Genomic DNA, 24,665 nt, shown 5'->3' on the forward strand with positions numbered 1-24,665 from the left:
ACATGGAAAAAATACTGGAAGGAAATACCCGCAATATCCATGCAGATGATCTCCCATTGGTGATTTTTGGGGGAATTTTTTCATGTGCTTTTTGTAATTTCTAAATCTTCTTCAACATGTTACTTTTTGTAATTAGGAAGTAAAAGGATTTTCAGAAAGAAGAACTAGATTCCAGCGTACACTTTGCCTAAGAACATGGGCTCTGCACTTGGTAGTGCATGTCTGCACACACGTGTACACACACACACACACACACACACACACACACACACACACACGCAGTTGCTGGGGAAACCCTCTTCCGATGGGAAAGAAACATTCGTTGTTTATGCAGATGGAAAGGTTGTGGTCCAACCTTTTTTTTTTTTTTTTTCCTGCTCTGACCATGGAAAGAAAAAATAATGAGGCCACACCTTGGCAAGACAGGAAGAGAGGACAGCTCACTGGTGAGCACGTGAAAGGGCCTGTCGGAGCCTTCTCTCAGACACTGTTGGGTGGGCTCTTGGGAGACCCCATCCCCAGTCAGTTAATGGGCTCCCACCTGTGTCCTAGCCCTGGCTGATGAGGCCTAGGAATTTGCTTCTACCCCAGGCAGAAGCTCAAGGGAGGCTTCTTAATCATGCAAATTTGAGCTCTCTCTTCCCAAAGCTTCCAGCCAGATGTCTGTCCTGCTTGGTTTTGGACCTTCCACCCACCCCAAGGGTCTGATCTGCATTTTTCCCTAGTCCCTGATTGTTGGTGGAGCTACACGGCACCTTCTGCTGAGATCTCTTGGAGTTCTTGTTGCTCACCTGGCTTCACATCGCCAGTGCTCCTGAGCCCCAGACCCTAGGTATTCTCGAACACCTGGCCCTCATCTTTCATACCCAGCCTGGCCTTGGCACCTTGGCTGTTTCCATCATTTACTGCTGCATAAGAAACTATTCCTCTAGGAGTTCCCATCATGGCTCAGTGGTTAACGAACCCGACTAGCATCCATGAGGACATGGCCTTGCTCAAGTGGGTTAAGGATCCGGCAGTGCCAGGAGCTGTGGTGTAGGGTGCAGATGTGGCTCGGGTCTGATGTTGTTGTGGCTGTGGCATAGGCCAGCGGCTACAGCTCAGATTCAACCCCTAGCCTGACCCTCCATATGCTGTGGGTGCGGCCCTAAAAATACCAAAAAAAAAAAAAAAAAAAAAGGAAAAAAGAAACTATCTCTCTCTCTAAACAGAGTGGCTTAAAATCACCACCATTTTACGCTTGCTTCTCATTCTGAGGGCCAGCAGTTGGAGCAAGGAACAAACAGGGCTGGTTTGTCTCTGCTCTGGGGCCTGAGCAGAGATGAATTGAAATGGCTGGGGGATGGCTGAGATGCTTTTGTGGAGGCAGCATCCAAAAGGATGCGCCCTACGATGCACGTGCTTTTTAGCTTCTGCTTCTGTCACACTTTCTAACATCCTACTGGCCAAAGCAAGTCACACAACCAAGCCCAGAGTCACAAGGAATGACTATACCAGGTGACCTTTGGCAGGGACCATGAATGGACCAGCCTACCCCCTGCCTGATCTCCAGATACCTAACATTCTAGCAAGTCAAGTGGTTTTCAGGATGGACCTAGAGTGTCAGCTCTGGAGTCAGGCCGTCCAAGGTTAACCTTTTTCTTGGACACTTACTAGCTGTGTGATCTTAAGTCACTTAACCTCTTTATGTTTCATTTTCCTCATCCATAAAATGAGGATGAGTGTATTCACCTCAGGGTTGTTAGGAAGATTAAGAGAGATGATACATTCAAGCCAGAGACAAATGCCTGGCCCTCATCAGCACTGGTTGAGTTAGCTATTATTACTATTAGCACATTTATTTCCTTTGGGCATCACCGAGCATTACCAGCAATGATCTCATTTATTTGCTTACATGTTTATTGCCTGCCTCCCTGACACTCTCTGAAAAGCCAGCTCCATCTTCTTCATGGATGTGTCCCCAGGGCCGGGACAGTACTCCAACATACAGGAGGCAGTCACTGGTGGGAGGGGCCTGGGAAAGGGAGGCTGCAGGATGGGAGGCTACAACAGGCATCAATGCTTGTCCCCAGGCAAGAAGCGATGGCATCCCAGAGAATGACATCCTGTGGGGATGGAGAGAAGGGTGCTGAAGAGAGCTACTTAGGTGATGGGATGAATGTAACTCGGTACCCAGCTAGATATGAGAAGGGAAATGGAGGGGCCGCCTTACTTAGCTCTGAGACGTGGTAAAGGGACCCTCTGGTCCATCCTTCAAGCTGACATATGCCAAAAAAGAGAAAATTTCAGAGGGCCCATTCAGAAGAGCCAACATAAGAGACTCGGGATAATTTTTAATGGGAATGGAGTTCCCGTCGTGGCGCAGTGGAAACAGATCCAACTAGGAACCATGAGGTTGCAGGTTCGATCCCTGGCCTCGCTCAGTGGGTTAAGGATCGGGCGTTGCCATGAGCTGTGGTGTAGGTCACAGACACGGCTTGGATCCCACGTGGCTGTAGCTGTGGTGGAGGCAGGCAGCTGTAGCTCCGGTTAGACCCCTAGCCTGGGAACCTGCATATGCCCTAAAAAGGAAAAAAAAAAAAATACTTCTAACGGGAAGTGTAGATAACTGCAAGAGGAGAATTATACATTTTTATTGCAGTTTATAAAAACAGTAGTAACTAAAGACAAGACATTCTGTGTTCCTGGATGAACTGAGCAAATACTACAAATGTGTCAATTTCTCCAAATGAAGTTGTGAGTTTAATGCAATTCGTGATCCAAATTCAGGAGGATTTTGTTGGGATCCCCATAGATTTTCATGGAGAAGTGATCCACAAATTCACGTAGGAGAATAAACAAGTGAGACTCTTTGAGAATTTTCTAGCATCTCCCAGTGGCCTAGTGGTTAAGGATCCAGAGTTGTCACTGCTGTGGCTCAGGTTCAAACCCTGGCCCAGGAACTTCCACATGCCACAGGTGGGGTCAAAAAAAAAAAAAAAAAAAAAAATCTAAAATGAAAAGCAAGGGCCATGAGGAGGGATTATCACCAAATAGTAAAACATAAAAAGAAATTAACATGAAAAGACACAGATGAATGGACCATAAATGCTAATACTACATATAAAAACACTCACTATGTGATAAAGGAGAGATGCGGAAAGAACATGAATTAGATGGGGTTGAGATTATTATTCAGAAGTTAGGGGAGGGATATGCCCCGAAAATCCAAGTGGACTGAAAGTATACATATAAACAAACAAACCACAAAAAAAAGTTTTTTAAATATGTTACTTCCCAAAGCTGTTGTAGGAATAATTTGACACATTTAGAAGTATGAGGAAAAGAAAATTTGACTTGATATATTTAACTTCAAAAACTTTAAAGCATTTGTATGTCGGAAAAACAAACCCCCCTAAAATGAAAACAAATCACCCATATAAGGGAAAATACCTGCCTTGAAGAGAACAAATGGTTACTGTCCATATTACATTCAGCAGCTAATGCAAATCAATGAGAGAAACTTTGTATCTGACAGACACTGGATAAAGGAAATCGGTGAACATGTTGTAGAATGAAAGTCTAATTAGTACGTAATTATATAAAGAAGTTTCCCCCTGAGAAATGAAAATAGAAGCAAAATTAAGGTACCTTTTCCCAACAGTCAAAGTGGTAAAATAAAGAGATTAATGGTAGCAATGATGCTGAGTTGGGTGGATGTGGAATTTTCATTTTGTGAAGAGTCATTTATTCAGCAAATCTGGTCAGTATCTAAAATGTGCCTCTCCCAGGACTGGGCCCTGGGAGGGCACAGATACATGATCATTCATGCAACCTGCAGTCCAGTCCGAGAGAAAGAGGAAGCCATCTGGGCTTTCAGGGCCCTTCCAGGAAGGGGCTTGGCTGAGTTTGAGGGAAGGGAAGAAGGGGTGGGCAAGGGCCTTGGGGTCACTGAGGCGGGGGAGGAGGGCCCATGGAGGGGAGTCCAAGTCCTCAGCCCAAGTCCTCTGGAGTCTGATCCCAACACACCTTTCCAGCTTCTCTTCTCTCCCTCCCATCTCACCCTCTCACGGGCCTGCCAACCAGTCTGAATGGCTCAGTTCTCACTGCCAAGCTCACACCTCCATGACTCTGTTCAGGCTCTGCCTTCCTCCTGCAATGCCCTCCTCACAGCAGCCCAAATCAAAATCCTTCCAGGAAACGTATATACACGTATAACCGGGTCATGCTGCTGTATAGCAGAAATTGGCAAAACATTGCAAATCAACTACAATAAAAATAACTTAAACATTTTTAAAAAGCTGGGCAAGTTCCCCTGAGGGCAGCAATGATTTGCGGAGCTACCAGAAGCACTTACTTCCTGGTGATGGGAAGGCACGTATTAGTTTCCTGTTGCTGCTGTAACAAATGATCTCAAACTTACCGGCTTAAAAAACACAAATTTATAATGAAATAATGCCATATGCAGCAACATGGATGGACCTAGAGATTATCATACTGAGTGAAGTAAGTCAGACAAAGAAAGACAAATTGCTATGATATCACTTATACATGGAATCTAATAAAACATGAGACAAAAGAACTTATTTATAAAATAGAAACAAGCTGGCAGATTTCAAAACCAATCTTACAGTTACCATAGGTGAAACCCTTGGGGCGGGGGGAGAATTGGGAGGGTGGGAATAACACATACACACTAATGTATAAAATAGAGGATTAACAGAACCGACTGTATAGCCCAGGAAAATCTACTTAATAGCTTGTAATAACCTATATGGGGGAAAAAAGGATGGATATATATATATATGTATATCACTGATTCATTTTGCTGTACACCTGAAACTAATACAATATTGTAAGTCAACTTCACTCCAATAAAATTAAAAAGCCCCCCAGATATATGATTTCACACACACACACACACACACACACAAAATCCTTCCAGGACCAGCTCAGCCTCTTCCCTGAAGCCATCCCCCTGCCTCTGTGCTTCACTTACAGCCCCTATGGCCCTTTACTCATTCATCCGCTCATTCATTCCCTCATTCAGCACCCTTCTATAGGGCACCTCTCTGTGCCAGGCACTGCGCCAGGTGCCAGCGATAGAAAAACAGATCAGACATAGTCCCTCTGCTCAAGGAGCTCCTGGCTCTGATCATTCCATGCCCGGAGTGCAATTATTTGTGGACCAAGTCTGTTGTCCCTACAAGAGACTTAACTCCTTGAGGACAGAGACAACATCCTGTCTATTTCCAATGTGTGGTTTCATGGCAGATGCTTAACAAATATGTCCATTTGAATTGGACTGAATAGATGTGACTACTGCTCGCATATATGATCTCAGTTGCATGTATTCTCACTGCCCCGTGTGACGGAAGGTATTATTAGTTGCCCCCATTTTACAGATGAGGAAACTGAGGCTCAAGGAGATTAAAGCACTTGATCTGTGGTCACCAGCTGGTATGTCACAGAACTGGGAGGGTCTAATCCCCTGCCCTTGCTCCTTGCCTCATTGCTCTGTCCCTTGGCGTTTGACAGGAGCAGAGAAGGAAGGTAAAACCCCAGACAATGAAGGGTTACTTACACCCAAGGGGGCTGAGACTTTCTCACTGCCTGGTAAAATATTCTTCAGAAGAGATACATATTTGTGCTCATAGAATATCTTAGAAGGATTTTATCACAAGGACTTTTCACAGATGATCAAATGACCCATAAAGATTTACAGGTGTCTCAAAGGGCAAATCCCATTCATCAGGTCACAGAAAGAGTAGCAAGGAACTTAGGAACCAAAGAAAGGAAGACCAGCCCAAGCCCACTGCAGGGAACTGGAGGAGAGAAGCAAGAAGAGAACTACAGAGTTCCGCGTTCTGTCTTTGAACTTTTGGGACAGAATTCAGCTCAGTTTAAAGAGGAGTGCAGAGCAGTGACATCACCTTTAAGAGAAGAAATAGGCAAACAGAGGTCAAGGTGACTAGCATTTCTCTGGGTGATGGCGTTATGTATCAGTGAGTGGAATGACCTCTTTGTTTCAGAGAGGTTAATACCTATTCATGGTCCCATCCCACTGAGTCACTGGAGCAGAAAGAACCTGTTCTACAGCCAACGCATGTGCTGGGCCATTAATCCGCCTGCTGCCAGACACTGTCTTGTTGGCCTGTTTTGCATTTCCTGCTCAGTGTCACCCAGAGTCTGGGATAGGCCATGCTGTGTTGCAAAAGGGGCAGAGATGGAAAGCACAAAGAAAAGAATTAAAGAGGATCCAAGAGAAGGATCTTCCAGACTACCAGGCAGTCGTTGAAGCTTAGGACCTTCCTCCCTTGATGGAGAAGAGAGAAGCAGTTCTGGGCAAGGTCGTGGGGCCTGCATTAGGGCCCAAGGATGTTGTCCCTTACCCACTGGTGCAATATGCACCCACCAATGCCTAGCATTGGGGCCCCAGGCAGGCAATAATCTGTGTGAAAGAGGTCAGTGTGAAAGACGCATAGGGAGTAGTGGGGTCTGTGGTAAACCGCAGAGCACCTGCTCCTCCAGAGTCCAACCCGTCATTGCACAACTCTGTTGATTGCTGCCATGTGGGATTGCTGGACCAGCGTAGACAGATCTTCCAACTTTTCCGGAGAAGCCAGAGTTCTGAGTTTTTATGAGAAATCTGATTTTTAAATTTTGGCAGTAAATGAAAAAAAATGTTTTAAGCACTACAAAACAAACAAAACACATCTGCAGACCAGATTTGGCTAGTGGGCTGGCCACTTAGGACCTCTGGGCTGCAGAGTCAATGGGAAAGCCGTGCCTCTAGGGGGTGCCCAGGTCAGGGAAGACAGGAGTTCCTCGGGTGAAGGCAGCCAGATCCAGGGATGCAGGCTCATGGAGAGCCTGGGAAGCAGAAGCAAGGAGCAGCAGGAGCAAGATATGGGCTGGATAAAGTTCAAAGGCTCAGCGGCAAGGCCAGCTGGGGCTTTTCTCACTCTGTTTGTGGGCAAACAGTCTCATTAAAAGACCCCAAAGAGAAAGAAGATGACCAGAACGCAGGATGAGATTCCACTGGCCACTCCACCACCATCATCACCTCCTCTCTCTGGGCTTCCTTGAAAACCACAGAAATAATGACCTGCAGACCTCAGTGTACAGAGTCCCAGAAGTAATGTGACTTTGTCTGGGCCATTCTGTATTTCAGCCACAGGTTAGCGTGATGGGGACAACCTTCATCCCAAACTTGCACCGCAGTGCCACCTGCCATCCCTCAAGCTGCATCTCCGGCTCTCCCAGTCTAGCCCCCTTGTTACCGGTACCCAGTGTCTCCATCCTTCATGTGGCTCTGGTGGTGGGAGGCAATCTGACCTTTCTCAACCTTTTCTCTCCAGCCCATTGTTGTTTTCAAAGATGGGACAAAGGGAGGCTACAGCCACATTGCTGCCAACACCTGTGGGAGCTGACTGGCGGGTCTCAGTTTAGATGCAATTTAAGCAGACTGTTCAAAAGGTCCACGAGGCATCCCATGAAGGGGGAGCTGAAGACAAGACTGTCTAATCAGCCACGCAGAGGGCAGACTCTACACATTGATTATCTTTGGCAAAATAACTGAAACCTCATTCCCGGCCCTTAGGAAGCTTAAAGTCCAACCCTCTCTGTTCTATAGGTAAGGAGGTCCCCCGAGGTGAACTGACACACCTGCAGTGGGTAACTGAAAGGTTGGGGCACAGGTTTTGTTTGAAAACAATTTATTTCATTATCGTGCCCAGTAAAAAAAAAAAAAAAAAATGCTTGAGTAGTAATGCATTGGAAGCAAAGGTCAGACATCCAAAATGCACACATCCAAAAGAGGCCAAGAAAAACAAGAGCAAAGGTGTAAGGAAACCAAAAATGCTTTGTTAAAAAAGTTTAGGGGGTAATAACTTACTGGATAAAAACATCCTTTATTTTCTCAAAAAAGGATTCAGCCACAGGGTGCTCTTAAACCATACCTAAAGCCCTTTTTTTTGTGCTGCCCTCCAGTTGATGGATCTAGTGTCAGTGGCTTCGATGTAAACAATCTTCCACACCCTGACTTATTTCATTTCCTTCTGCCTTGGAGATCAACCCCTCTTTAAATTAAGAACAGAAAACAGAGAATTCCATTCGATAAATACAAAAACATACACAATTAGCAGACCATGAAAACAGACTCAGATTAAGAAGAACCAAAGCGTGAGGTGGGGGAGGTGAGGGATCATTCTGTCGGCCAGCACTGAGAGGCAAGGGTTTGGTTCTCACCTGAGACAAGCCATCCATAGCCCCCAGGAGGCCGTGTCCCCAAATTCCACATATTAAGATGGCAGATGGGAACTCCTAAAATATTTTCCCATGAAAATAACATAAATGGCCAACGTCAGTGTGAGGTCACCAGGCTTGGCCCCGAGACCACGTTAACTCCAAAGGGAGCTGCCTCCACATCTCCACACCTGGGGGTCGTTTTGCTCCTCCATCATCCCCGCAAAGTCCATCCTTCATTCCTCTCTTGAGCCACAGACACAGACGTGCCACCCACTTCCTTCACTACTTTGTTTCTTCCTCCCACCTTCCCGGGGCACTGAGCAGCTCGCTTTATACTCCTTCCCCTGGAGATGTCTTCCACTCTTAGAGCGTCCCCAGTACTCCTACAGAGGTGGGAACCATAAGCATCCAGAGGGATCATCACGATGCAGACTCTGGCACGGTGGCCATGATGGGTCAGGTGCATGAGGGGAAAAAGCACAAATAAGACACTCTGTGGCCCCTGAAACTAGAAGCCAGCCTGTTCTTTTCTCTCCAATTTCTAGTCAAGTCCCCCAAAGGTCAGCTCTTCTGCTTCTGTCTTTTTTTTTTTTTTTGGACCACATTTGCGGCATACGGAAGTTCTTAGGCTAGGGGTCTAATTGCAAGCCACAGCAATGCCAGATCCTAGCTGTGTCTGTGACCTACCAGCTCATGGCAACACCGGATCCTTAACCCACTGAGCGGGGCCAGGGATCGAACCTGTGTCCTCACGGATGTTAGTTAGGTTCGTTACCACTGAGCCACAACAGGAGCTCTGAGAATATATTCTTAAATAAATTCTTGTATTGAGCTATCTTGAGTGGGAGTCTATATCTCAAAACTGAAAGAACCTTGGAGTTCCTGTTGTGGCTCAATGCAAATGAATCTGACTGGTACCCCTGAGGACTCGGGTTCGATCCATGGCCTCGCTCAGTGGGTTAAGAATCCAGTGTTGCTGTGAGCTGTGGTGTAGGTTGCAGATGAGGCTCAGATCTGGCATTGCTGTGGCTGTGGCGTAGGCCTGTGGCTACAGCTCTGATTGTACCTCTAGCCTGGGAACCTCCATATGCCACAGGTGTGGCCTTAAAAAGACACACATACACAAAAAGACTGAAAGAACCTGAAAGAACCTTGCCTAGAATGTCAGAGGCCAAATTCTCATTCATCCTGGTTTTTCTAGCTAATCTCCCAATTTTGACTCAGGCTCCCAGATTCCGGGCCATGAGGGGTCCTGGGAGGACGGCTCCCTGGATGGGTGCCCAAGGGTGCCCCCTCCCCCACCTGGCTCTGCATTTTGTTCGTTGTGATTCCAAGTGGACTCCCAGCCCAGTTTCTCCAAATTCTGACAAACGCAGTCATCATAAAAATCAACCTAAAGGTGAATTAACTTTTCCCAACACTTCAAGTCCGCAGTGAACTCTGGCTTCAATCCAAGGTATAAGTCAGTCTCTGAATGAGGCCCCGGGGAAGGAGATGATAGAATCCTTATGTTGCATTCTTTTTTTCTTCCCAAAGAGCAGATGTGCCTTTATCAGATGCCTCTTTATCATCTCAACTTATCTTACTAAACTGAAAACTTTACGGGTGGAATAACTGCCAGGCCTTGCCTGGTTCCTGCACCCCAGCCCTCTTCTCCCAGCTGCTGACTGCTGTCTGTGCACCAAGCCTGTGCTGGTTGTGGCTGGGGGGGATTTAAAGAGTTTGGACTCAGTACTCGAAGGTCTCAGCAGCACATTACCTTTGGCCCCGATTTTGATCTGTGGGATTCTGCTTAACTTCTGCCCCTTGTCCCCGTTTTATTCTCTCAGGCCAAGTTTCTACCTTGTTGTTCTCAAGGGCTCCTTGCCTTGATCTTCTGAGCCCCCAGCATAGCACTGGAACTTTCTGTGGGTTCTATTAAGGCCTCTCAGATGCTGCTTGCCTGGGTCTCTGCCCTCACATGAACATTCCTGCTTCCGTGGCCCTGCTTTGCTTCCCATCAGGTCCTATGCCCCAGGCTGGATGCCAACCCTAAGGCCTGCCTGGGGTCCCCTGGGGTCTTAGCTCCAGGCATGAGTGCCATCCAAGGGACCACACTTCCTCTGGGAGGTTGGTGGTGCCCCGCGGGGGTCTTTTGGCCCCAGGTCCTCCCCCACCACAGCTTGTCTCATTCCTCCAAGTCTGACCATAATCACTCCATCATTAAAACTCCACCTCCTGGAGAACAGTTTGGAGATACCTTAGAAATCGATACATAGAACTTCCATATGACCCCGCAATCCCACTCTTGGGCATCTATCCGGACAAAACTCTACTTAAAAGAGACACATGTACCCGCATGTTCATTGCAGCACTATTCACAATAGCCAAGACATAGAAACAACCCAAATGTCCATCGACAGATGACTGGATTAGGAAGATGCGGTATATATACACAATGGAATACTACTCAGCCATAAAAAGAAACGAAATAATGCCATTTGCAGCAACATGGATGGAACTAGAGACTCTCATACTGAGTGAAATGAGTCAGAAAGAGAAAGACAAATACCATATGATATCACTTATAACAGGAATCTAATATACAGCACAAATGAACATCTCCACAGAAAAGAAAGTCATGAACTTGGAGAATAGACTTGTGGCTGCCTGATGGGAGAGGGAGGGAGTGGGAGGGATCGGGAGCTTGGGGTTATCAGTTACAACTTAGAATAGATTTACAAGGAGATCCTGCTGAGTAGCATTGAGAACTTCTTCTAGATACTCATGTTGCAATGGAACAAAGGGTGGGGAAAAAAATGTATACATGTGAGAGTAACTTGATCCCCATGCTGTACAGCAGGAAAAAAAAAATTAAATTAAAAAAAAAAAACTCCACCTCCTTGAGGGCAGAGGAGAGAGTGGGTACTGCTGCATCCTTGGTGATCAGCACAGAAGAGGTCCCCAAATAGCATCTGTTCCTTGAAGGGAGGAAAGAGAGAGAGGAGGACGAGAGGGGGAAAGGGGTTCTGATCCAGCAGATGGTGTGAGAGGGTCAGCAGAGCTGCGAGGCAGACATAAGGGAAGTGTAGGGCATGCCAAAGTGGAAGCGCAGTCATAAAGACCAAGTTCTAGACCATGGGAGCCCAGGCGAATTCTCAAGGGAGGGGCAGGGGTGAGACAGAGCCATTAGCTGGGGGAGGGGGTGGACACAGGTCTTCAAAGAAAAGGGCTGAGAGGGGCCTGGAGGAGTGAGCAGGGAGGCTGGTGATCCCCTCTCTGGCTTGGAAAAGACCTAAGGGCCACAGCTGGGGATAGGTACGAAGGGCTCAGTAAAGAAACCATTGACCATGTGGCCAAAGGATGCCCTTTTCAGACACTTCCTGCAAGGTGATCTGGGCTGACCCAGCCCCCGAGGGCACCACCTCTGAGCATGAGCCCTTCTTTCATCGCTGGCTCCCACTCTGGGCATCACGCATTCAAACAGTCCTGATGCAAATGGGCCTGGGGAAGCAGAGAAGCAAGGAGACCATCATGCCTCTTGAGGTTCGTGGCCCCATCCGTAACTCACAGGGGGTTGGTTTGTCTGGCACCATCCTAGTGCCCAGACTGATGCTGGAACTAAAGAGAGAGGGCTGAGACCAGACAAGCCACAGCTATTGTCAGTCTGGTGGATGCAGCAAGGCGCACCCTGAATGGCAACCAGAGATAACAGAGAGGAGGTTGCGGTGTGGCCCCATAAGCCTGAGGAATGAGTTCTCATCTTTTTTGATCCTCTCTCAAAGGCAGTGGTAGGGAGACCAAGTCTTCACAGCTCAGGGAGAAGGGGTACGTGGTGATGCCCACAGCTCTTTCTAGCAGCAATGGAGTATGGAGGCTAAAACAGCCTTTGATATTATTCAGAGTTAAGCCCTATTTTAGTTCTTCCAATAATTAGTTATGTGATCAAAGACAGATCACACAAATTTCTGAACATTAGCTTTCACATCTATAGATATTAACAGGACTTGCGACATAGAGCTATTGTGTGAAAATTAAATGAGATCACTTAGGACAGAATTAGGAGTTCCTGCTGTGGTGCAATGGGATCTCTGGAGTCTCTGGAGCACTAGGGTGCAGGTTTGATCCCTGGCCCGGCACAGTGGGTTAAGGATCTAGTGTTGCTCGGATCTGATCCCTGGCCCAGGAACTCCATATGCCGTGGGGCAGCCGAAAAGGAAAAAAGAAAGGACATAATTAACACACAACAAATGGTAGTTGTTATTATTCTTTTTGTTGTTACATCGATGAAGAACCAGCACCTAATCGATTCTCAGATCTCTGGCCAACTTCATGACCCAGGGATGGGACTCAGGAAGACTAGGGAAAGCTTTCTGTTGGGGTTGGATAGAGATTCTCCCTGTGCTGTTGGGACCTAAATCCAAGGATCCAATCAGATCGCACTGGTGCAGGCCCAGTGCCAGAGACCCCAGAGGGTGTAGGCAGAGGACTGAGTGTGAAGTCAGGGGCATAGAGATGGGGCGTCAAGACAAGAAGGCAGTGGCCAGCAGCCATGTGGCTACTCTTTGCTGAGCACCTAGCACGTGTCAGACTCTGGGATAAGTGCTGTACCTATCACACTTCCCAATGCCCCCTGCAAGAGAGATGTTAATATCCCACTTCACAAATAAGGAAGGATTCATCCGAACTCTCGAAGTTAATCCATAAAGAGCCAGAGAGGCCCGCCTGACCCCAACATCCGTGCCTTTCTGCCCTGCAGCTCTACAGGACCAGGATGAGAAGAACACTTCCAACAGGGAAGAAAGAGACAGAAAAGGGGGACCACGGACCAGAGTTTCATAACTTGGGATCCCTGGAGTAAACTTCTTGAAATTGCAAGCAAAATTGTGAAGGTACCTTTTCCTCAGAGAAGTGCTAAAAAGATTCCTCAGACTCTCAGTGGGGTCTCTCTGGGAACCACAAAATGTCAAGTACAATATACATAGAGAAGAGAAGTTCCCGGGACCTTATTCCAAAGCTCTTGAGGAGACAGTGGAAAGGATGAGTGAGGATGCTCCCTGACAGCTCCTGGTCCCTCTCTTGCTCTCTGAGCCAGTGGCCCCAGCAGCAGAGGCCACCACATCTCACCGAGGTGGTACTCAGCATTGCACGATGTGAGAGAGGACAGCCTTGAGCCCAATGAGCTTCCCCAGCAAGTCTAAGCCGGTGCTCCTCCGTAAGATCAGGACACAGTCTCTTCTACAAGATGTCACAGGGAGCCCTCACTAGCCCCACGTCATTCCCAGACAGTGGTCAGTCAGCAGGACTCCCATCGCCAATAAAGACAATTAATGAAAAGGGGAAGCCATGTCTACAAAGCTTGGGGAATGTCTCCACGGGAGCAGAGCCAGAAAAACCATTGCCTGTCGACGAACAGCCCCACCCATAAGTTCTCTCGAAGGCTTCAAAGCTGAGAATAATGGGGACAGAGATATGCTGGGTCTCTTTTAGACCCTCCAGCTTTGGAAGGTGGAACCCAGGAACCCATGCAGTACATGTGCATCTCTCATGGGTATGCATTAACCTTTTACGCCTAAAATTAGCCCCTTGGCACATGCCCCTCCAAGTCTCAGAGAGAATAGGAAAGGAAGTAAGGGGTTGAAGGCTCTGTGGGATCCACCTCTGAGTGGTGAGGCCCAGGGAGAGGAGGCAAGAGATCCAATCTTATGTCTTTGGATCTCTCTCACTCATTTTATTATTTTGAACTCAAATGCCCAAACTGTTAGGCTTACCCTCTACACAGACAGCAGGAGTTCAGGAGCTGAGAATTTAGGGCAAGTATGGTTTATTTGATTTTTGATTTTTATTTTCTTATTTTTTATTTTTGTTTTTATTTATTTTTTTGTCCTTTGTCTTTATAGGGCCACACCCGCAGCATGTGGAGGTTCCCAGGCTAGGGGTCTAATCAGAGCTGTAACCGCCGGCCTATGCCACAGCCACAGCAACTCGGGATCCTTAACCCACTGAGCGAGGTCAGGGATCAAACCCACAACCTCATGGTTGCTAGTCTGATTTGTTTCTGCTGTGCTCTGTTTTTTTTTTTTTTGTTTTTGGTTTCTTAAATAGCCCAGTGGCTCAGAATAGACAAGGCGGGAAACACCAGCTTCCATCAGAGCCAGTAAGTAATTAAAACCATTTCCCCTTTCAGAGTCTTCATTACAGAGAGCAAGAAATCGGATCCATTACCCGGATGGAGATAACTGCAAGATGAGATTTCCTATCCATGTTTCCAGACGTTTGCAAAGATAAGAATGAATGTTCAACATGGCTTGCTAGACCCTTTAGGGAAGAAAACAAACAAACAAAAAGTCCAAACAGGGAGTTTCCTAGTGATCTAGTAGTCAGGACTGAGCATTTTTACCTCTGCAGTCTGGGTTCATCCCTGGTCTGGGAACTGTGATACAACACAGCACAGAGAAAAAAAAAATCCCAAACATCAAACTCTATAGGCCTTTCCTCCACATCTTGTGTGGTTAGGAGATGGGGTTTCCCTGAACTTGGAAATGGGGCTGTCAGGTTCGGCACCTTCACATTGGAGAGGATGCAGGAGGATCGAGAGTGTGTGTGTCCCGCTAAGTACTTCCTTCACTACACAGCTAATCCGATTAGCAGCTTTAGGAAACTCTGCAATGTTAATTCAAGGGCCCCATTCACAGAACAGCTTGGCCCATGCCTGCCCACGACTCCCATTCTTCTCACTGCAAATAAAATGCACACAGAAGGACTGTCTCTCCCTGAAGAATGGGCTCTTGCCTCCTAGCCCCTACACACATCTCAAAGGCTGCTGCCACTTCCTCTGGCAGCTCTCACGGCTGGGGAATGGGGGGCATAGCGCTCTCCCGGTCCCAAGTACGAAATAAGGTTAGTCCAACCCAGGTGGCCTCCCAAGCTGGCAGCTGTGCTGAGTAAAGAGGTGCCATGAAGCCCACCAGCCATAGGGCCCTGGGCGAGTCTCTGGGTGTCCCTGGACCCTGACCTCTTTTTCTATAGATTGGGGTCTTGGAGCGGAGGGCAGAACTGGAACAGAAGGCCGGAAGGAAGGGCACTCGGGGTCTGTACGGACACAATGACACAACGGCATTGTGTTTGGCTGCAGGATGGGGAGAGGGAAGGAAGCCGGGTATGTAGGTTGGGGGGAAAGTGTGGCAGGCCTTGGGGGGCAGAAAGAAAAGTTCCTGATAGCTGGTAGGGAGCGATGGAAAGGCTTTAGGGAGCAGAGCTGTATTAGTTTCCCAGGCCTGCCATAACAAGTTTCCACAAACGGCAGAAACCTATTCTCCCAGTTCTGAAGTCCCGAAGTCTGAAGTCCAGGTGTTGGCAGGGCCGTGCTCCCTCTGCAGGCTCCAGGGAAGAATCCTTCCTCGCCTCTTCTGAGCTCGTGGCAGCTCCAAGCAATCCCTGGCATTCCTTGGCTTGTAGCTGCATCTCTCCAGTCTCTGCCTCCCTCTTCAGGTGCCTTCTCTGTGTCTCTCTATGTCCTCTCCTCTTCTTATAAGGATTCCAGTCATTGGATCTGGGGTCCAAGATGATCTCAAGAGCCTTAACAATTAGATCTGCAAAGACTCTATTTCCAAATGAGGTCCTATTCTGAGGTTCCAGGTAGACATAAATTTTTGGGGGTAGGGGGCACCCTATTCAACCCAGCACAATGCTTGCAAGGTCAGACCCCGGAGCAGGATGGGGAAGCAGAGACTAGGGGTAGGGAGGCCGACTGGAACGAATCATCACAAGCCTGGGGCCCTAAGTGAGCAGCCAGGGTGCTCCTGACTGGGGGTCCCAGAGCCCTCAGTGGCTATCTTTCAGCCAGCATAGCACCCTGAGTGGGCTCTCAAACCAACCTCAGCACCAGATCTTTGTTCACTTTCTCATCCAGAAAGACTCCAGCCTACGTTCCCATTTCCAGCAAAGGAATGACTAATGCACCTCTGCTGTTCTCCATTCAAGTGGCAACACGGTGGAAGCGGGGCAGGGGCCGGGGGCGGGGGACGGGACAATGCAGGACACAGCCTGGGAGATGGGAAACCCAAGTTCTAGTCCTGGTTCTGCTGCTGCCTGAATTGGGGACATTGGGCACATCTAGGAAATGAGGCCAATGAAGTTCCTTCCAGGGCAGGGACATCGTTTCATTCAGCAACCAGGAAAGCAGCTCCAAGTTCACAGGATACACCAGGGAAAGGAGGTTTCTGGGGCTGCATGACAGCCCATCCCCCTCCAGGCATTTAGCCCTCTTCCCACCGCACCCCCCACCAAAAAAAAAAAAAAAAAAAAAAAAAAGCAGTGGCAATTACAAAAGCTTGGAAATGAGACAACCAATATCTAAGAATACATCTTTTCACACATTTGGAAGCACAAAAAGCGGATAAAGGTGTGGTTCCTTTTTATTTTTTTCAATCAAAGCAACTGTTTAAAGACCTATGCAAGATGTTGTTCACAGCAGCAATCTTTCTAACAGAAAAAAACATTTCAGGGGGAAAAGAAAGGGGAAGGGAACCACCTTTACGCCCATCTGTACAGATCGGTTCGATAAACGGTGGCAGAGCTGTACATTAAATGTGATAGACCACAAAGTACTGCATGAAAAGATACCCATGATGTGGTGCTAAAGACGCAGGTGATACAAGAGGGTATTAACAAAAATTCTTTTTACATTAAAAAAATATCTGTATGCATATGGCCTGAGCACAGTAAGGCTGGAAGGGATTCAGCAAACAGATCTTGACAGGGGACCACTGGGGCGGATAAAAGGGGATTTTCACTCTCTGCTTTCCACGATTGTAAGCTATTGGACTCTTTCTTTTTTTTTTTTAAACAACCAGCACTATTAGTTTAATCAGCAAAAACAATTTAAAATATTCCCATTCTGAAAATAAAATATCTATTTTAGATAGATGCAAAGTACTATTGGCCCTCAGAGAAGAGTAATCAGGATAAAAATCACCCTGCCATAAAAATACACTGGAAAAAAATATCTCAAGCTTGGGAAGATGGAAATACCAGGAAGGTACAGGTTTCAGAGGCCTCATGCCCAGGCCCCCTCTTCCTTCTCGCCTCTGTAACCATGTTGGCCAGTGCCTTCAAGATACAAAGTGCCAGGCCACCTCTGGGGGGATCCAAAGTCAAATATATTCTCTGCCCTTTCTCAGCTCACAGGGGAGAAGGACAGCGAAAACAGGTACTAGGGTCCTTGGGCTATGAGGATGACCGTGGCGGCCTTGGGGAGCGCCATGAGGGAGGTGAAGGCAGCGCTGCTAGGCTTCCCTCCGCTGCAGCATCCTCAAGGCAACCTTCTGGGCAGGCCCCTCCCCAGCAGCTGGGCATACAGCTAGTATGGTGGCGGCCCAAGGCCCAGCCTCTCTCTGGGGTCTCTCACTCACATTTGCCAAGACTGGGTCCCCATGCTGGGCCATGGCAGGTCCCCAAGGGTAGCAGGAGGATGGCTGGTAGGAACAACCTGAGCATATGTCGGGGTGTCTGGGCATCAAGAGACTGCTGTGCAGGTCTAGAGGGTGTGAGCGCCCCAACTGGAGAGACCAAGATCCAAAGGACTCCTTGGATCCTGCAGGGTCATCCCTCTTGCTTTCCAGAGCAATTTGTACCTGTGCAGAGTGAAACTTTTATGACCACCTGGGAAAACTTGACTGCATCTTTTTTTTTTTTTTTTTGTCTTTTTTAGGGCCACGCGCACGGCACATGGAGGTTCCCAGGCTAGGGGTCTAATCGGAGCTGTAGTCACCGACCTACACCACAGCCATAGCAACATGGGATCCGAGCAGCATCTGAGACCTACACCCAGCTCATGGCAACGCTGGATCCTTAACCCACTGAGCAAGGCCAAGGATCGAACCTGCAACCTCACGATTCCTAGTAGGATTGGTTAACCACTGAGCCACGACGAGGACTCCTGCATCTTCTAACAACTTCTGCTTTCCCTAAGACCCTGCCATTCCACTCCTGGGCACATCCATGCCCTAAGGAGATGAGTGTTCGCATCCCCCGAAGGATACAAACCAGAATGTCAACAGCAGCTTTAGTTTCATGGTCAAAAACTAGAAACCACCCAAATGTCAGTCAACAGAAGAACGCATAAACTAGAATCCAAGCACATAGGAGAACTCAGCGCAACAAGAAAACAGAACAAACCGGCGCTTCACACAGCAACGTGGGGGAGTTTCACAGTGACAAAGCTGAGTGAAGGGAGAGACACAGACACCACACACCGGACAACTGCACTCACGCAGGTAAAATGAATTGTGCAGAGAGAGGTCAGACTTGTGGCTGCTTCGGGGCAGGCGCTGGCTGGGAGGGGGCCTCAGGGAGTCTCCGGGGTTCTGGAAATGTTCACACCTTGGGCTGGGTGGTGCCTAGGGTGATGCGGACACATGTAAAAGCACAATACTCTACGTCTGAGATATGCGAGGCTCGCTAGTTTTAAGTAGTGAAGTAATATTGCGAAAAAGAAAGTTAAAAAATTTAATCACACCGAGATTACAATCAGGTCAACTTCTCTAGGCCTTCAGGTAAGAATTTGGCTGAGGAAAGGGATGGCTAGTTGGAGTGATGGAATTATGAAGAGGGGTTTCTTTTTTGGGGGGTTTTTTGGTTTTGTGTGTGTGTGTCTTTTTTTGTTTGTTTGTTTTTTAAGGCCACTGCATGTGGATGTTCCCAGGCTAGGGCTGAAATCAGAGCTGCAACTGCTGGTCTACACCACAGCCATACCAATGCCAGATCCAAGCTGCATCTGCGATCCACACCACAGCTCTCGGCAACACCAGATCCTTAACCCACTGAGCGAGGGCAGGGATTGCACCCATGTCCTCATGGATACTAGTCGGGTTCATTACTGCTGAGCCATGAAGAGAACTCCGAGGTACTTGCTTTTGCTAAGAGTTCAATTAATGGTGTGAAAAATAATTTGGATTCTAAAATTCCATTTAAAAATTCAAATAGGGGCGTTCCCATCGTGGCTCAGTGGAAACAAATCTGACTAGTATCCATGAGGACGCAGGCTTGATCCCTGGCCTTGGTCAGTGGGTTAAGGATCTGGCGTTGCTGTGAGCTGTGGTGTAGGTCACAGACGCGGCTCGGATCTGGCATCACTGTGGCTCTGGCATAGGCCAGCAGCTACAGCTCCAATTTGACCCCTAGCCTGGGAACCCCCATATGCAGCGGGTGTGGACCTAAAAACTCAAACTAAAAATTAAAAAATAAATAAAATTCAAATAGGCTTTTCCTGTCATACTCGAGAGGCTCCTCCAAATCTGAAGAAGCAGTAGTCATGGAGCCAGACACCAAAAAGAAGCTCTAAAGTGCCTGATTGCCCCTCCTTCCTCCCAGCCACTGGCAATGGGGACCCCTGACCTCCTGACAACCTTTGCCCTCTGGCCTTCCCCTCATCCTTATATCCTGTGTGGAGCTTGGAGCCCAGGACTTGGTCTGGTTCTTGCAGCTATTCATGCTCCCCATGAGCCACTGTGGGCACAGTCCCACAGCCCCCGCAGAGAAAGAGGGAGCCAACCATTGGACAGGAAGAAAGCGTGTAACTTCCTCAGCTGCCATCCCCTTTCTCGGGTCCCTCTCTCACCCCAAGAAGGACCCCTCCATCTGTCTGGAACGCCCTCCTCTTAGCCTCTGACTCCTTCTTCCCTAACCTGGCAAACCCCTCCACCTCCCCAGGACCCCTCCTCTTGGAAGCCTTCCTGTCTATCCCCTAACAATGGCCCCAGTTCTTCTTGGTGCCCTACCCCCACTCCCACTGTCCTTCCTGGGACCCCACCTCTAATTCTTCACTCTTTGGTGTCTGCATCTAACTCCTCCACTAGCTGGTGGGTCCTTAAGAAGAAAAAGACTCAGTTTATAGCTACTCGGAATTTGGCACGAGACCTGGCACATAGGGAACACTCAGTGGAGTCTTCAACGACTAAATGAGTGAATGAATGAATGAATTGGGACCACACCCAGAAGCAGGAATACAATATATTTTTCTCCTTCCTTCCCAAGTGGATACAGACCACCCCAGGGTCTTTCATGCCAGGCAATGCTAAAATGAAGAATTGGTGAATTCATTCTAGTGGAATCTTGGAGCCTTGTGAGACACCTTGTGGGTGGGGGGCTTCGGGGGTGTTCTTGGATGCCGCCGAGTCCATCAGCAGAGGGGAAGGGGCTGCCTGACAACTCTCTCCCACCATTACCACCAGCAAGCAGCACAGTGATGCTGCCCACGCATCCATCCAGGAAGCCAGAGACCTCAGAGCAGCTGACGGGCTGCAGAGAACAGTGGGAGAGGACTCTACCCTCCACCAAGGCTCCCCCAAGTCAACGAAGAGCAAGTCACATGCCTGTTCAGAAACCTTGGGCAGGACCCCTAGGGCCCACAGGGGGAGAGCCCCAGCCCCCTAGCGCAACAGGCAACAGTGCTTTGCGGGAGTGGCCTCCCATCGCAGGCAGATTCCTACCCACCCCGCCAAGAGCACCTCCATCATCCACCCCAGGCCGCTTCTCCTGGGACATTGCTCTCCTACAGCCCTGCAAAGAGCCACCCTGCAGTGACCACACCTTTCCTCTGTTCCTCAAATCAAGACAGCCCCTCTCCTATGCCTTGCCTTTGCACATAACTTCTCCTCTGCCTAAAATGTCTCTTTTTAAATTTATTTTTTGAAGTACAGTTGATTTACGATGTTGTGTTAATTTCTGCTGTACAGCAAAGTGATTCAGTTACACATATTATTAATATGAAAACATTCTTTTTCATATTCTTTTCCATGATGGTTTTTCACGGGATACTGAATTATTTAGATTTGATGTTGATCAGTGTGCTGAGACAGATACCTGTTACTCTCTGAGTGTATATTAAGGCCATGTAAGGTCACAGCCTAAGGTTGGGCATTCACAAAAAGGAATACATGGCCAAGAACACAGCACTTCCAAATTGTTGGGCATGTCCCAGACTGAATTCTCACATAGGAAATGTCTTTTCTTGATTCTTCACCAAAGAACTCCTACTCATCCTTCAAGACACAAGGCAAGAATGCCCCTTCCGATGATGCCCTTCTGGTCCCACTTGGGTTGGCTTCTCTACTCTCTCTTCCCTCTTCCCACTGCTCTTGATGCATTGTCGTACTTGCCATGAAGAATTACAGTTTATCTATTGACATTTCTGCCTCACTCCCCTGGACTGGGGGCACCTCAGTGATAGGATCTGCCATTGCCTGAGAACATGCCATGTGCCAGGCATCAGGTTAGCCCCATACTTTCAGAGTCCATCCTCCCAACCCCCTGTGGAGTGAGTGCTGGTTTCATCCTTATTTTACAGATAGGAAAGCTGAACTTTGGAGATGCTAACGAGCATGTCCAGGTCTAAACCCATCTGCCTGGCAGGAAAGGGCTCCTGGAAGACAGAGGTCACAACTTATTCCTCTTTCTCTCATCAGCACTAGCGCATTAGACCCATGGTAGTTGTTTTAAAAAGGGGTATAAACTTCAGTTATGCAAGACAAATGTTCTAGGGACCTACTGGACCACCTCGTGCTTTATAGTTTATAATACTGTATTATACGCTTAAATTTCATTAAGATGGTTCATCTCATGTTAAGTGTTCTTAACACATTTTTTAAAGCCTCAAGAGAAAGGAAGGGAGGCTGGGTGACAGGAGCAGAGACAGTGTAGCATCAGGTACACATGAGCCTTGGTCACCAAATAATAAGCCACCATCAGCCACATAGCCCATCAGCCCCTACAGCTCAGCCTCCCAGGCTGCTTCTCCAAATGGATATTCCACAGAGGGGAGGGGTCTGAGCCCAGTGGGAAGGGAGGTGAGGAGAACACAGGAGACCAGTCCAATTATGAATCACCCCAAGGTGAAGGCTAGGAAGGAGGGCGGGAGAAGAGTAATCGAGGTCTGAAGCCCCATCAGTGTTTCCCGGCCTCAGGGGATTTTAGCCTGGGATATTGGCCAAGCGAGTGCACGATATCCCCTGGGCAAGCCTCTGCTAATCGCTACCAGCATCACCATAAGACATGCCCTAAATGGAGCCCATCCAGAAATTCTCTCCAGTTGGGAAATGCTAGACCCTGAAGCCAGAGTCGTGAGAACCTTTGTGAAGTTCAAGTCTCAACTCAAGGTTGAACCTTAGGATAAAGAGGCACACGAAGATTTTCTTAGAAGCGTAAGCAAACCTGGAGGCTCCAGCTCTACAGCCTGAAATGGAGAAGGAGGAGTGACCCCTCCGGAGTTCCACTGGCGATGGACATGGGACTACAGATCCAATACCGATGACCTGTGGTCCACATCTACCCCTGCTGGAATCCCTGACCCTTCCCTCCAGGGCAGGGCTGGAGGGGGCGCAGCTCTTACCTGTGCCATGTCCCACTTCCTCGCCTGACTGCCTGATCCAGTCATGGGCCTTATCGACGTGAAATAACTTCAGGTCCTCTTCATCTAAGGCAATGTCTCCCCAAAAGACAGCTGTGAAGAAAAAACATAAACGGATCCATTTAAGCTGGAGATCAAGAAATGAATTTACTGCTGCACCAGAGGGTATTGGAAACTGAATTGTAAACTCTAGAAATGACAATCCATCCAATCAAATTTCTCCCTGAACCTAAGAGAAAAGGCTGGTAGAGAAAAAAGAATGACAGATAAAAACTGTGTGCACCAAAGCCACAGGGGAAGGGAGGTGAGGAGAACGCAGGCGACCAGTCCAGTTATGATTCACCCCAAGGTGAAGGCTAGGAAGGCAACGGAAATGAAGACCAAAGACCTAGGTCTGTAAGGCATTTTGAAAGGTCACCCTGCCCAACTGTGGCTGTAGGCAGCTCTGGGCAAAATGATCACATGAAGACAGCTGTTTCTCTCCTCTTCAGAGTTCTTAGGATATGAAAGAAAACGCATAATATAATAAATGATACTATTGTTCACAATCTTTGCCACCCTTCCCTGGGAAAAGATTCTATTTCTCTGCCCCACTGATGTCAGCATTGGTCACTTAACTTGTTCTAACTAATTAAATGTGAGAAGGAGCGTTCCCTAGTGGCCTGGCAGTTAAGGATTCAGCGTTGTCACTGCTGTGGCTCATTGTCATTGCTGTGGCATGGGTTTGATCCCTAGCCTGGGAACTTCCAAGTGCTGTGGGTAGAGCCAAAAAAAAAAAAAAAAGCAAAAGAAGCATCAAGAACTTAGTGCACGATTCACCATGTCCCCTTCTTTCTCAGAGGACAAGCAAGTCCCAGATAGGGGTGAGTGACTCTGTCACCTTAAGTTCTAAGGTAAAAACGATGTGGAGCAGAGGGATGGCTGATCAGGATGGCTATGCAACACGAACAAGGAAAATGAAAACCATTACTTTATGTCTTGGAAATTTGGGGCTATTTGTTACTGGAGCACAACCTCTTTATCCTGACTACTATAGAAACTGCTATTAGAAGTAGTATTCTTTTTTTTGGGGGGGGGCCACATCCGTGGCACATGGAGGTTCCCAGGCTAGAGGTCCCATCAAAGCTATAGCCACTGTCCTACACCACAGCCACAGCAACTTGGGATCTGAGCCGCATCTGCAACCTACACCATAGCTCACTGGGCTGGATCCCCAACCCACCGAGTGAGGCCAGGGATCAAACCTGCAACTTCATGATTCCTAGTCATATTTCTTTCCTCTGCACCATGAAAGGAACTCTAGAAGTAGTGATCTACTGTAATACTGTCTTTGGGCCAGGCACTGGAAATTATTACTGAAGCCTGGAAGGAGGTGATCTATGTTACACAGTGATGAAGTATTTGGTAAAATGACTGCCTGCATTAACTTGGAAAGCAGATGATGAACTGAATGAGCTTATGGCTTTAAGAGACTGGGAATCAGAATGTTAATAGCATGCCTTAGTTGCCATTAGCTGTGTTTGCCAAGATACTACAAGGAATATAAAAAGAACTGGGCATGGAGGCATCATGCTCCCTGATTTCATGCATATATGACCCATGCATATACGGTCAATTAATTTATGACAGAGAAGCCAAGAATGCACAATGGAGAAAAGACAGTCTCTTCAATAAATTGTGTTGAGAAAACTAGATAGCCACATACCGAAGAATAAAACTGGAACATTATGTTACACCATACACAAAAATTAATCCCAAATCAATTAAACACTTGGACATAAGACGTGAAACCATAAAACGCCTAGAAGAAAACATTGCCAATAAGCTCCTTGACATAGGTCTTGACCATGATTTTTTTTTTAATATGAAAAGCAGAAAAGCAAAAGCAACAAAAGTAAAAATCAAAAACACAATGAAATATTGCCTCCCATCTATTAAAATGGCTATTATCAAAAAGATTAGAAAAGCAAGTGCTGGCAATTATGTTGAGAAAAAGAAGCCCTCATGCACTGTTGGTGAGAATGTGAATTGGTGTAGCTACTACAGAGAG

General features: G+C 47.6%; 1 protein-coding gene across 2 annotated transcripts in view; it reads right to left on the bottom strand.

Moving 5' to 3' along the window:
* Positions 1-24,665, bottom strand: part of TLL2 (tolloid like 2) — a 148,255-nt gene that overhangs the window by 89,632 nt on the left and 33,958 nt on the right. For both annotated transcript variants that reach the window (XM_001928475.4, XM_021074297.1), the window contains exon 2: positions 22,598-22,708. In XM_001928475.4, the coding sequence (XP_001928510.1) occupies positions 22,598-22,708 (111 nt within the window). The remainder of the gene's footprint in view (positions 1-22,597; positions 22,709-24,665) is intronic.

Source organism: Sus scrofa, chromosome 14, assembly GCF_000003025.6.
Source record: "Sus scrofa isolate TJ Tabasco breed Duroc chromosome 14, Sscrofa11.1, whole genome shotgun sequence".
Lineage (NCBI taxonomy): Eukaryota > Metazoa > Chordata > Mammalia > Artiodactyla > Suidae > Sus > Sus scrofa.